Genomic DNA, 14,345 nt, shown 5'->3' on the forward strand with positions numbered 1-14,345 from the left:
GAACCCTTGTCAAAAAAATCAATTGACCATAGTGTATTGACGTAATTTATTTCTGGATTTTCCATTCTACTCTATTGCTTTATATATTTTTATACCAGCACAAGACTGTTTTGATTGAAGTAGCTTTGCAGTAAATTTTGAAACTGGAAAATGCAAGTCCTTCACCTTTATTCTTGTTCAAGATTGTTTTGAACAAACTTGAGTACCTTCAGTAACTTGCAATCCCGTAAAAATTTTAGGGTCAGCTTTTCTGTTTCTGTAAAAGGGTCACTGGAATTTTAATGGGGATTGTATTAAATCTATAGACTAATTTTGGGAGTAATGCCATCTTAACAATGTTAAGTCTTCCAACCTGCCAGCACAGGATATCTTCCATTTATTTAGGTCTTCTTTAATTTCTTTCAGCAACGTTTTGTACTTTTCAGTGTCCAAGTCTTGCACTTTCTTGGTCAAATTTATTCACAAGTATTTTATTCTTTTTCATGTTATTATAAATGGTTTTAATTTTCTCTCATGTTTTTCTTAGACTTTTGTGTGTTGATCTTGCAACCTGCAACATTGCTGAATTTTTAAAATCAGCTGGAATCATTGTGTGGATTCTTTAGGATTTTTAGTATATAGGACCATGTTTACTGCAAATGTAGTTTTACTTCTTCCTATTTGGGATTCATTTTATTTCTTTTTCTTGCCTAATTGCTCTGGCTAGACCTTCTAGTATAATGTTGAATAACAGTAGGGAAACCAGGAATTTTCATGATATTAGGGGGAAAATTTTCAATGTTTTGCTATTATGTTGTTAGCGGTAGGTTTTTAGGAATGTCTTTATCAGATTAAGAAAGTTCCCTTTTCTTCCTAGTTTGCAGTGTTTTTACCGTGAAAGTGTTGGATTTTGTCAGATGCTTTTTCTAATCGATTGAGGTGATTATGCTGTTTTTTCCCTTCATTCTATTAATATGGTATATTACATTGATTGACGTTTGTGTGTAGAACCATGTTCCCTGCACTTCTTTGATAAATCTTGCTTGGTCATGCTGTATGATCATTTTAATAAGCTGCTAGATTTGGCCTGCTAGTATTTTGAAGTTTTTTTGCATCTATATTCATGAGGGATATTGGTCTGTAGTTTCCCTGTGAGGTCTTTGGCTAAGGTAATGATGGCCTTGGAGAATGGGTCACAGGGTGCTCCTTTCTCTTCCATTGTTTGGGAGAGTTCGAGAAGGATTAGTGTTAATTCTTCTTCATATGTTTGGCATAGTTTGCCAGTAAACTCATTTAGTCCTGGACTTTCTTTGCTGGGAGATTTTTGAGTAGTGGTTCAATCTCTTTACTTGTTATAGGGCTGTTCAGATTTTTTATTTCCTTTTGAGCCTGTTTTGTCAATTGGTGTTTTTTTTAATCTAGGTCATCTAAATTGTTGGCAACAATGCTTGTTTTTATGAATAAATTTGTTTATAGTTAAGTTGCCTAAAATACCATGCAATTCATCTAATATGTATAAAACTTGAAATATATTATATTGCATCTACTTTTCTAAAGCAAAATCTGTAAAATTCCATAAGAGATTTAAACAATTAAAATAAATAATTCCTCACATAAAATGAAATCTTTTTTTTTTTTTTTTTTTTTTAAGATAGAGTCTTGCTCTGTCGCCCAGGCTGGATGGAGTGCAGTGGCGTGATCTCGGCTTATCGCAAGCTCCGCCTCCCGGGTTCATAATTTTTTTTTTTTTTTTTTTTTTTTAGTAGAGACGGAGTTTCACCGTGTTGGCCAGGACAGTCTCCATCTCCTGACTTCATGATCCACCTGCCTCGGCCTCCCAAAGTGCTAGGATTACAGGCATCAGCCACTGCGCCTGGCTGAAATCTTTCTTTTTCTACCTAGTGGTAGGAATAGTAAGAGTGAAGACTGCTGAGTGAGATGGCCTTTGTATGAATCCCTGCTCTGCCACTTCCTTGTGATATATAACCTTGGGGCTAACTTCTCTGTACCCCAATCTCCTTAGCTATAAAAAGGTAATAGAACTACCTCATAAGGTTGTTGTGAGGATTAAGTGCATTGATGCATACAAAAACTTTGATTCTTAGTTCACAATAAACAATATTAGCAAATATTTTCCATAAAGTGGTTACTAATTGGGGTTAAAATAAAAAGCATCTTAGACATCTCAATGACTTATATCTTGTAGGATTTATCACAAAATGCTACTGCCCCGTGCATTTTTGCAAACAATAACAATTCATTGAGAGTAATAACATTCACATATGTAATTAGAGTTTACAAATGTAAAAAACTTAGAGTTACAAACACTTTAAACTTAGTTTTTAGACATTCAATAAGCCCATTCCCCCATAAACTTTGATTACAAAGTAGCACAATGGGTTAATTGTGGCAAAACATAAGAAATAAGGCAGGGGAGGCAGATACAGACTTGAGAACATAAGGATATCCAAACAATTTTGTCAATATCAAGAGACAAAAATCAAAACATCTTTTATAATATAAAACAAATCCATATAATTAAATACTAATTAGGTGAAAGAACATTATAGGGTATATAACATTTATTTTCTCTACATAAATTTGCATATCTTAAATTTAATGCAAAACATCATGTTTCAACTTCAACTTAACATCGTAACATGTAGTTCTTCGTGAGTCTAGATGTAATGGAATGAATATTTAAATAGACTTCAAAGATCCTATCAAGTTTTTATTTGGTTATTGTTGCTTTAAGTCCTTAATGCTTTTATTTATTTATTGGACTAAGCCAATTTTAGAAACAAAATCCACAACCAACACACATATAATGCAGATGTTTCTGAAAAAACTAAATAGTGTTATCTTTAGTGTATCATTAAAACAGTGGTTGTGGTTAAACAAACAAGCAAACAAATTACTGCAACTCATGTATGATAAGCTTACAAAAAGCAGCATTTTAAAGTTTCATCTGGTGTGTCTGCACTGTAGGAAAATAAATCTGGATGTGAGTAAGATGTGCTTGACTGAATAAGTGAAACCCCCAATTAGCACTGGGTTATGTTCCAGGGCAGTGCATTTGTCCTCACATATTACATCAGGAGTGTGTGTTCACAATCCACCAGCTGCATGTTTTAATTTACTAAGAAATGAAAGGAATTAATCCTGGTCCATCCACTGCTTCCTCCTTTGTTTTACTATCTTCACTTTGAGAACAGGCACTTTGTGCCCAGGATTGTGACAATGCACGTTTACTAAAAATGTATCCATTGATAGAATAATTATACTAAATTAATAAAGGAAGACGGTGTCTTCATGTAGAAAACAGAGCACTAAATTATAATTTTACAGTCACAACACAAGCTCCAGCTCTTCCTAGGCACAGTGGAGCAACCTGAAAAAGAAAAAGAGATATGTATTGGATTTGTAGGTTAAAATGCCGACACTACTATATCAGTTGGTGAAATATTGAAGCAGCCTGTACTTGTTGGCAAAGGGTTGCTGCCCTGGCCCCTGCTGTATCAGTGCTGTTTCTGGCCTGGTCCTCTTCCCAAGAAGCACCCTCCATGGCAAAGTTTCACAGACTAAGTTGTTTTGGGTATATCATGATTGTGTAGCATTCACTCTTCTTTAAAGGTGATTTTTAAAAACAGCTCAAGAATCAATCTACATGAAACACTCTATTTTAGCCAAAATGATGCACAGTATGGATATGAAGAAATGCTGAACACTTACAGTAACACTGTGACCAATATGGAGGAAAGATGAAGTTTTATCTAGAGAGGTCCTCTAACAGCCATGCTGTCTCAGAGATAGCACACAAAATACTCTGAATGCCTGGGGATCTGCTTATTCTAGAAGAACTCGTAACCTCACATTTTTTGACTACCTTCTATGTGCACGTCTGAAAAGTCTAAACCCATTCTACTACTTTTTAGCAGACTAAATAATAAATGCTACCCATCCAACTCCCCTAGGAGTGGGAACAAACTCAGTGAATGAGCTCTATTACAGTGAGATAGAAGTCGGGGGAGGGTTGCTAGGAAGGAATACAATCTAAATTTATGGATAAAGAACAATTCTTAAATCTTTCACCTCTTTTTTAAACAACAGGAACTCTAGACACTGGGTAATTTGTAGTGGAAATAAAAGTGTGGACAAAAATAGTTTTTGAAGAATTACTCTGAACGCAGTAAGAATCTATGCATTTGACCCAGGAGAGTTAAAATGTTAACATGGATTGGGGGGCGGGGGTGAGTAATGCAAAGTACTAAGAAGGTTTGCTTTGTACTTATATATGTTAGGGTATATACTAAAGTATTTTTGTCAAATGCCAAAATGACTTCCTGATCAGTTTGACCCTGTAGACCAATGAGTAGATTTTAAGAACAGGTCAGATTTCAGTTATAAGAGAATTCTCAGCATTTCTCCATCTGAATCAGTTGTTTTGAACCATGTAAGTCTCTTGGAACAATCAAATAACCTATTTTAAAACCATATCTATTTATAGCATTATCAAACTGACCTCAAATCATTTTACATCAAAATGTCAGTTTATAATTAGTAGCTCTTCTCAAATCACCCAAGACATTTAGTCTCTACACTGTGAATAGTTGACACTGTCATGACAACCAGCTAGAAAGTGTAGCTTAGAGAATTTGTTAAACACAATGCAATCACCTCTTGCTTTGAGATAAGGCTGGTAGTGAGGGGGTAGTGGCTTAGGACTTTGTCATCTCGTTTTAGTGCCTATACAAATGTCCATCTGAAAGGAAAACTTCAAATTTTTTTGTTTATTTGGCTTGTTTTTGAGAAGGAGTCTTGCTCTCTTACCCAGGCTGGAGTGCAATGGTGCCATCTCAGCTTACTGCAACCTCCACCTCCCAGGTTCAAGCAATTCTCATGCCTCAGCCTCCTGAGTAGCTGGGACTACTGGCACATGCCACCATACCTAGCTAATTTTTTATATTTTAGTAGAGACAGGGTTTTACCATGTTGCCCAGGCTGGTCTCGAACTCCTGAGCTCAGGCAAACCGTCTGCTTCGGCCTCCCAAAGTGCTGGGATTACAGGGGTGAGCCACCATGCCTGGCCCAGGAAAACTTACATTTTTCAGATACTATGAAAATGAGTTCACATTTTTAGGTGCTTTAACATAGTAATAGAGGTGGCTTGCAAGAAAAATAGCTATGTGGACACTGATGATAAATTTTGATATGGGGTTATTGAGCATAAAGTATTAATTATAAATAATAAGTCTCAAATAACTGGCTGATAGGGCTTAAATCATATATATAACTGGACTTAGGGCTTAAATACATGTCAGAAAAAGAGATTCTTATCTTTCTGAGCTCCTTGGGTGTCATTCACAACTGTTTTTGCCATAGTGGGAAGCTGATACTAGGTAATCATCTAATTTCCAATGAAATCTTGTAGCTCTCAATCTTATCCCTTCCTCCCTCCATCAAGTGATCTCACTTAAGAAACAGGATAAAGCCCACACAATCTAAGTCCTTTTTTTCTATCTTTCTCTTCACACTACACTCAAATTTTCATCTTTTCCTAAGCCTTGGAGGGTAAGATCTTTCTTCTAGTCTGAGGGTGACCAGTCTGCCTTTTTTTTTTTTTTTTTTTGAGAGGGAGTTTTGCTCTCGTCACCCAGGTTGGAGTGCAATGGCGTGATCTTGGCTTACTGCAACTTCCACCTCCCAGGTTCAAGTGATTCTCCTGCCTCAGCCTCCCAAGTAGCTGGGATTACAGATGCACACCACCATACCCAGCTAATTTTTGTATTTTTAGTAGAGATGGGGTTTCACCATGTTGGCCAAGCTGGTCTTGAACTCCTGACCTCACATGACTCACCCGCCTTGGCCTCCCAAAGTCCTGGGATTACAGGCATGAGCCGCTGCACCCGCTCCGCAGTCTTTGCTCCTAGTTCTGTTTCCTGCCCTTTTCTCAGAAAGGTGCCCTTCAAGTTTTGCTTTCTTTCTTTCTAGTATCTGGAATCTTTCTCTACCCTCTTGTCATCTCTATTGTGGAAAAAAAAATCCTTGGCTCAAATTCTAACTCTACCATTTATTTGCTATGTGGCCTTGGGTTAGCTGTTTAACCTTTGTGTCAGATTCCTCATCCTGTACAGTGGGAAAATACCAGAACTCAACCTTATAGGGTCGTTGAAGATTAAATTCTTTACAGTGCTTAGAACAGAGCCTGGTCTGTAAGATGTGCTGAATAAATATTCACTTTCTATCATCATCATTTAAAAACTGCATGCCTCTCTAGCTCCTACACCCTATTCTTCTGTTTACTTTTTTTTTTCTTTGGACAGAGTCTTGCTCTGTCACCCAGGCTGGAGTGCAGTGGCACAATCTTGGCTTACTGCAACCTCCACCTCCTGAGTTCAAGTGATTCTTGTGCCTCAGCCTTGTGCCTCAGCTGGGACTATAGGAGCACTAATTTTTGTATTTTTAGTAGAGACGGGGTTTCACCATGTCGGCCAGGCTGGTCTTGAACTCCTGGCCTCAAAAGATCCGCCCACCTCGGCCTCCCGAGGTGTTGGGATTACAGGTGTGAGCCACTGTGTGCCTGGCCTCTTCTGTTTACTTTTGAAACTGTGTACTGGCTTCTGCTTCTATCAGATTCTCAGAGAGTCCCATAACTTTACAAATGACAAATCTTCATTCTTTCTTCTACTGTTGAAACTCCTACTCCTCCCTTTAGATGCTCTATTCCATTGTCTTCTGAGAACTTCTCTCATCATTCCTTTCCTGTTTTCTTCAGAGACCACACCTCCCAATTCAACCCAGTAAGTGTGTGTATATAAAAGAAGATCAACAAGACTTGGCAATATCTCTTGAATGCTTGCAACTGAAGCAATCCTCTAAATATTTTTCCTTTTATCCAGCCCTCACTTCCTCTGCCCCTAACGCAACCTACGTGACCCCAACTGCATCATTCTCTTGGTTGAAAGTTTCTGCTGGCTTCTTGTTACCAAACTCTTTAGCTTGGCCTTCACACATCCCCATTCTTTAAAAAAATTATTATTAAATGATTATTTATTTTTAAGAGACAGAGTCTTGCTCTGTCATCCAGGCTGGAGTGCAGTGTCATGATCATGGTTCACTTCAGCCTCAACTCCTGAGCTCATGCGATCTTCCGCCTCAGCCTCCCAAGTAGATGGACTACAGGTGCGTGCCACCACACCTTGCTAATTTTTCAAAATTTTTTGGGCTGGGCATGGTGGCTCATGCCTGTAATCCCAGCACTTTGAGAGGCCGAGGCAGGTGGATCACGAGGTCAGGAGTTTGAGACCAGCCTGGCCAACATGACAAAACCCTGTCTCTACTAATACAAAAATTAGCCAGGTGTGGTGGTGGGCACCTATAATCCCAGCTACTCGGGAGGCTGAGGCAGGAGAATCACTTGAACACGGGAGGTGGAGGTTACAGTGAGCTGAGATCGTGCCATTGCACTCCAGCCTGGGCGACAAGAGCAAGACTCCATCTTGGTTTCTCCATCTCCAAGAAACCAAACAAAACAAGACAAAAAACCCACAAATTTTTGTAGAGATAGCATCTCACTTTGTCACCCATGCTGGTCTGGAATTCCTGGCCTCAAGTGATCCTCCCACCTTGGCCTCACAGATCTCCATTCTGACCCCAATCTTCCTCTCTAGTAAGCACTCCTCCTCCTCTCAAGTATAGATCCTTATAACCAGTCATACTTCAATATGTCTTACATAATTTTGCTTTGGTGACATTTCTTTCACATTTTCTCACAGTTTCTTCTTTCCAATCTTTTTGAATTGGATCAATTCACTAAGGCTTGGTTTAAATCCCACTTCTTTCTCACTAAAGCTTTCCCCATAACCACTTTCTTTTTTCTCTTATCTCCTGTATCACTTGGCGCCTGTACCACGGGACACTAAATACCCACTGCCTTGTGTGGTGCATTCTCCCCTTGCACATGTAGATCTTACCTGCCCAAGACCTTAGGTTACATGACCGTGGGGCTTCTCAGAAGCTTTGTTTTCTTGACAATACTTACCATTGCTCCTCGTATACAATAAAATCTTGGCTCAGCTAAACATTTATTGTCTTTTATGTACCAAGTACTGAATTGGGTGTCATAAGCACAAATTCCTGATTCTGTTCTTGGTGATGATGGAAGCAAAGATCTCAAAAGATCATTCTTAGAAGTGCTAGACCCTCCCAGAAATACACAAGGGTGAAATTCTTTCTGTTAGTAAGATTGCCAGATAAGGTTTCTTACTTAGTGTAATTTAGGGTTGCTATCTTCATTAGGTTATCAGGACTTTAATCTGCTCCCAAATATCAATGGGTTGAGTATTTAAAAATCACTGCTCATGCATGGGCAAGTTGTTCAAAGTTTTCTGACTACTATCCTTGTTTTTATTTTCCAGTCTCCCCTCCCATTGTTACAGCCTGCCTGTAGTCCTATCGGCTTTAATCAGGCTAGAACACCTCATCATGCAAGTGGTAGCAGATAATTAATAATTTCTCTGAGTATTAACTTACATCTCAAAGGTAATTCTGGATTTTAATTATGTGATAAAATTAAACAATGCCTTTTTTTCTCATCTTTAATCAAGAGGTGATTGTCATATTTATGCCATATATTTCAGTATTGGACAAGATTGAGGGGATCTGTTTTACCATAAGAATTGTTTTAATAAAGAGAGTCAGTGTAATAATGAAACATGAAATGCCGTACCTGGGTCCACTCATTTGTCTGGGGATCATAAGCCTCCACGGTATTAAGGTATGCTTGTCCATCATACCCCCCAACAGCATATAACTTATCGCCAAGTAAACAGACCCCCACTGCATCTCTGCTGATGCTCATGGATGCTACTGCAGTCCACATGTCTGTTTTGGGATCATATCTGAAAGAAAATTTTAGAACCGGAGCTGACATTATTCTTAAAATATTTATGTAGAAACAGTTTTATTCTTCAAGTCTATCTTCTGACTTATTATCTACTATGTAAATCAAATACATTTGAACATATTTTTGAGAAAAATACCAATATTTTTCTGACAACTTTAACTTACAGTATGATATTAACAGATCCACTTAACAGATGTATAACACTTAAAAGGAGCTAGGGTCAGTACTGAAAACTGCTTTCAGACCTTAGATTACCTACTGAAAATTTGGGGAAATCAATGCATTAAGCTCTATGTAAGATGGCTCACAGCCTCAATCATTGTAGCTGTCCAGTTTTGGGCTTTCTTGCTCCTTTCATGAGGTATCTTAACTAGAACTGCCCACAGTTGTATAGCTAAGAGCAGATACATCATGCTAGGATGACTGATATTGCTCCTAAATCTTTTGTATCAATGAACAGCTTTCCACTGACTGTAGTAAAACAGCAAGTCCATAATTCATAGGGCAAAGTATATAAACACTTCCACATTCCTTTCCTGGATTACAACATGAAACGAGCATAGGTCTGAATTGTTTTCCCCCCAATATAAGTGAAATGCAGTTGTAACTTTCCTGCTTTCTCAAACAACACCAATACACAAAGCACTTGTTATGGTTTGAATGTGGTTCATTCCCCCCAAAACTCATGTTGAAATTTAATTGCCAATGTAATAGTGTTGGGAGGTGGCCTTTAAGAGGTGATTAGGTTGATAAGATGGATTAATGTTTTTCTCCTTGGTTAGTTCTTGTGTGAATGCATTAGTTTCTGTAAGAGCAGGTTGTTATAAAGTGAAGTTGCTTTGCATTTTTGAATGCTGACTTGCTCTTCCAATTCTCCAACATGTTATCACACAGCACAAGGCCCTCGCCAGAACCTGTCAGATGCAGCCTCCCAATCTTGAACTTCCCAGTCTGAAGAACTGTGGGCTAAAGAAACCTCTTTTGTTTATAAATTACTCAGTCCTGGGTATTCTGTTATAGCAATGGGAAACAGACTAAGAGAGTGCTCATTATCATCAACAAACTTTGATTTTACTTTTTATCCTTCTTATGGTCACTTGGTCACGTGATAAATCAAACTAATCTTTAAAAAATAAATCAAACTAATCTTTAAAAAAAAAATCTGATCACATCCAACAGACATACACACACACACACACACTCTCTGTCACACATGGGTACTCATTAACTTCCTATTTTTCTTTATAATCCAAAACCCTTAACAATGCCTCAAGGAGTCTAGATGATCTGCACCCACCCTGCCCACTCCGCCTCCTTTCCTGCCATTCCCTCCCCATCACTCTTTGCTCTCCAGCCACAATGGCTACCTTTCAGTTTCCTGTATGAACAGTATTTCTTTCTGCTTTGGAGTGTTCAAACTCCTATTGATTGTACCGCCTAAATCCATTCAATTCTCTCTATTCCTTGTACTAGACTAAACATAAGAAATGGGAACCTGACCTACCATCCAAATTTCCCACTGCTCTTCGGCTCTCTACCTGGCACCACACTTGAGTTTTGCGAGGCCAGTTGGGATGACTTAAGTTTGTAAGCCTTATTATTAGTTTTTTTTTTATATTAAAACACACAGAAATGTCCCTATCCTTTTCGCTTTTTATTTAGCCTACGGCCCTTAAGTCATTCTACCTAAAATTCATCAAGCTCCTCTTCTTATTAGGTCCAATATCCCATATAAAGTAAAATTGCCTTGTGTGTAGTGCATGCTCAGTACAAACTTATTTTTCTGGAAGTATCAGTTCCTGTGAGAGCAGGCTGTTATAAAGTGAAGCTGCTTTGCATTTTTGAATGCCGACTTTCCCTTCCAGTTCTCCAACATGTTCTCCAAATAGACATAAGTATCAGAGACTTATATATATATATATATATTTTGTTCCTAGTTTTTCTTCGCAGGAAATTACCTCTCCACACAGTCGGAGAGTCTGGAAGTCAAGTTGGATGCGGGAGCGTCATGCCCCCCTATAGCATACAGCAGTCCGTTCCAAGTCGTCACTCCTACGCCACCTCTCCTTTTTGACATCTGTGCACACAGTGTCCACTTATTAGTATGAGGATCAAAACATTCTACTGATTTGAGACAAGAGCTTCCATCACGACCACCAACTGCATAAAGTCTGTAAAAAGAATAAATGAAATGATAAATAAGACATTGTGCCATTATGCTTAGAACAAAGAGGCTCTTCTTATGTTATTTCATTGAATTTAAGGTGCCATCAGTTATAAAACACACTGTCAATGTGTGTGTCATTAAAGAAGATATGCTGTGTTTGAAATGACACATGTAAGTATCTTATATCACTCTGTATAAACATGAAAAGGAAAACAAACTGCACATGAAGGCAATGACAACTATTTCGCCACTGCCATCTCTTTGACAAGTCACCATTGATTGTAATATGCACTGAAATTCTAGAGGTGTTAAAATGTGTGTCTTAGAATAGACAAAATATGGTGTATAAATATACCATGGCTTATTTTTTTTAATAGTTAAGACTTTATTATCAAGGAAGGAAACTAACCTTCTCTGAGCACCTACCATAGGTTAGGGACTTTATATGTACTAATTTAATCATCACAGTGATATGAGAAACTGTTTGAATCCCTATTTCACAGGTAAAGAAACAAGGGTTCACGGAGAGTAAGAGACTTGCACAGGGTCACCCAGTAAGAAGCAGAATCGGGACACATAGTTTTATTAATGATGAACAAACAGTTGGACAGTCAACACAGTCATGTAGAATGTACTTGTAATAGTGAAATAGGAGAATAAAAATATAGCTTGAAACAATGGCATAAAAAGTAACATTTGTTACATATGAACAATGATCCTTCATTAATTTAAATTACTGCAGAAAAGGATATAGGTTATCACGTGAATGACCTAAATGTTACCTAGTAGATCAATTTAAATTCATTATCAATCAATACACTGCACTAATTTGAAATAGTCTTTACTCTGAACCTAAAACGTTTGTAAAATATTTTAAATATTTGAACACAATATTTCTTGTTAAGCAAAAATCTTCTTGTATTTACTATTCATTTGGGAAGCTCTCTATAAATATTTTTTCTACTAGTTTTTTAAAAGAGTAAATTTACTTTGTTGCTCATCAAAAAGATTATACATTTTGAATTTACAAATGTTAGTTAATACTTAACTGTTTTTATCATTTCTCAAGAAATAATATTTTAATTATCCCAAATTTCTGCCAATTAAAACTCTAGGTATTTATATTTAGGTAAATCTATATATTTAACCACAGATTTCCTAATTAAGGTATGCCACTATGTCACTGAAACTGTTTCTTAAATAATAAGATGACCATATCTTAAACAGCAACATATGGTTGTAGCAATATCTTGTTCTAAACTTAAACTATATTAATAGTATTGAAATTGAAATTTATTTGAAACATCTATTAAAATTTATCTTAAAACTTTTATCTGTTAAAAACTTTTATCTATTAGTAACTTATGTTCTAGCTCTTAATATTATTCTTATCTTATCTAAATATGGATCACAGAACATAAGAAGCCTTCAACAATTAGGGAGGATCAGTAATTTAAAATAATTCACACATGCATGTGTGTGTGCACACGTGTGCACACCCACACATACCCACACACAATAGGCTTTAAAGCCTCTTGCCCTCTTGAACAGTGGACTCGTGGGTCTTAATTGTAAAGAATGGTACAGTACAATGATTAAGAGCATGAACTCTGGAACCAGACAATTCTGGTTCTACCACTTACTAGTTGTGACTATGGACAAGTTGTTTAACCTCCATCTAAATTTCATCATCTATAAACCCTGCCTCATAGGATTCTTGATAATTAAATTTAAAGTACTTTGAACACTGCCTAGTACATGATAATCATGGTGTAAACATTTACAGAGAAAAATTAATTGTCTCTGTGTTCTTGTAGAAAATAGCACTTATAGGAGATCTTAAGTGTACAAACAATGTTTATATTCAGCTAATATTAAGGGTTAAAATCAATAGGTAACAGTTGCTAAATAATCATTATCTCAAGCAATAATTTTCAAACTGTGTTCTAAGAATAGGATTCTATGAAGAAATTGAGGGAGTCTAAAAATGGTTCATTTGAATTTCAAATTTTAAAAATTATTTTTAATTTTCAAAAATATCACCTGGCTCAATTAAATGTCATGTAAGACTCAGAACTCATCTCTCTTCCCCATGATAGTGTCTATCATAATAAAAAGAGAAATATTATGTCAACTTGTGAAAGTATTGTACAACCTATATATTCTTAATAATAAGATTTAGGTCTTGCCTGACTTTTAAAATTATGATCAAAAATGCAAGTAGGCTGGGCATGGTGGCTCACACCTGTAATCCCAGCACATTGGGAGGCCAGGATGGGAAGAATTACTTGGGCCCAGGTATTTGAGACCAACCCGGGCAGCACAGTGAGATCCCATCTCTACAAAATATCATTTTTTAAAAATTAGCCAGGCATGATGGTGTACGCCTCTAGTCCCAGCTACTCAGGAGGCTGAGGTGTGAGGATAGCTTGGGCCTAGGAGGGAGGTTGAGGCTGCAGTGAGCTGTGATCGTGTCACTGCACTCCAGCCTGGGCAACAGAGCTAGACCCTGTCTCAAAAGTAAAAGGAATGCAAGTAGTTGGCAGATACTGTTTGAGATTCAACTTAGAAAAAAGATTTATTACTACTTTCAAACTGTTTGGGCAATTTAACTGAAGAATTTCCTGAAATTCCAATTAAATTACTCTAGTAGTTAAAATAACTGTTACCATTTCAGCCTCTTATCTGTGAATCAAGATTTTCCTCATATTAGACAATCAAGACAAGACACAGACATAAGCTGAGTGTTCTTTAAAATTTATTCTTCTGTTCTTCAGCACTTACTCTTCTTCACAGATTTTTATAATAAGTAAATATGGTAAGCTTGAACTTGTGATACATTTTAAGTAAGCTTAAAATAAACTTGAACTTCCATTTGCCTTTTAAATATTGAGGTATTTTTAAGATTTCATTTGAAAGAGAGATTTAACTGCTAAAAATATTTGCCAGCCAGTGGCTTAAAGGTAGCCTGAGCAACTGGAAGTCTAATTAAGGTTTCTTTCTGTCAAACATGGTAGGAAGAAAAATGTTAACACCTTAAAAATTTTAAGATTTGGGAGGACAAGGTGGGCTGATCACTTGAGGTCAGGAATTCGAGACCAGCCTGGCTGACATGGTAAAACCCTGTCAAGAATACAAAAATTAGCTGGGAATGGTGGCGGGTGCCTATAATCCCAGATACTTGGGAGGCTGAGCCAGAAGAATCACTGGAACCCAGGAGGAGCTGAGATTGCCCACTGCCCTCTAGCCTGGGAGACAGAGCGAGACTCTGTCTACTCCCCCACCACCCCCCAC

The 14,345-nt window shown here is 37.3% G+C and overlaps 1 protein-coding gene across 3 annotated transcripts in view; it reads right to left on the reverse strand.

Annotated features, from left to right (window-relative positions):
• Positions 1-2,084: 2,084 nt before the first annotated feature.
• Positions 2,085-14,345, reverse strand: part of KLHL5 (kelch like family member 5) — a 78,536-nt gene continuing 66,275 nt past the window's right edge. For all 3 annotated transcript variants that reach the window (XM_023224538.2, XM_023224539.3, XM_023224537.1), the window contains exons 9-11: positions 10,843-11,055; positions 8,708-8,879; positions 2,085-3,370 (exon numbers count right to left, since the gene is read on the reverse strand). In XM_023224538.2, coding sequence (XP_023080306.1) covers positions 3,314-3,370; positions 8,708-8,879; positions 10,843-11,055 — 442 coding nt within the window. In that variant the 3' untranslated portion in view covers positions 2,085-3,313. The remainder of the gene's footprint in view (positions 3,371-8,707; positions 8,880-10,842; positions 11,056-14,345) is intronic.

The sequence above is a fragment of the Piliocolobus tephrosceles genome, chromosome 3 (assembly GCF_002776525.5).
Source record: "Piliocolobus tephrosceles isolate RC106 chromosome 3, ASM277652v3, whole genome shotgun sequence".
NCBI classification, from domain to species: domain Eukaryota; kingdom Metazoa; phylum Chordata; class Mammalia; order Primates; family Cercopithecidae; genus Piliocolobus; species Piliocolobus tephrosceles.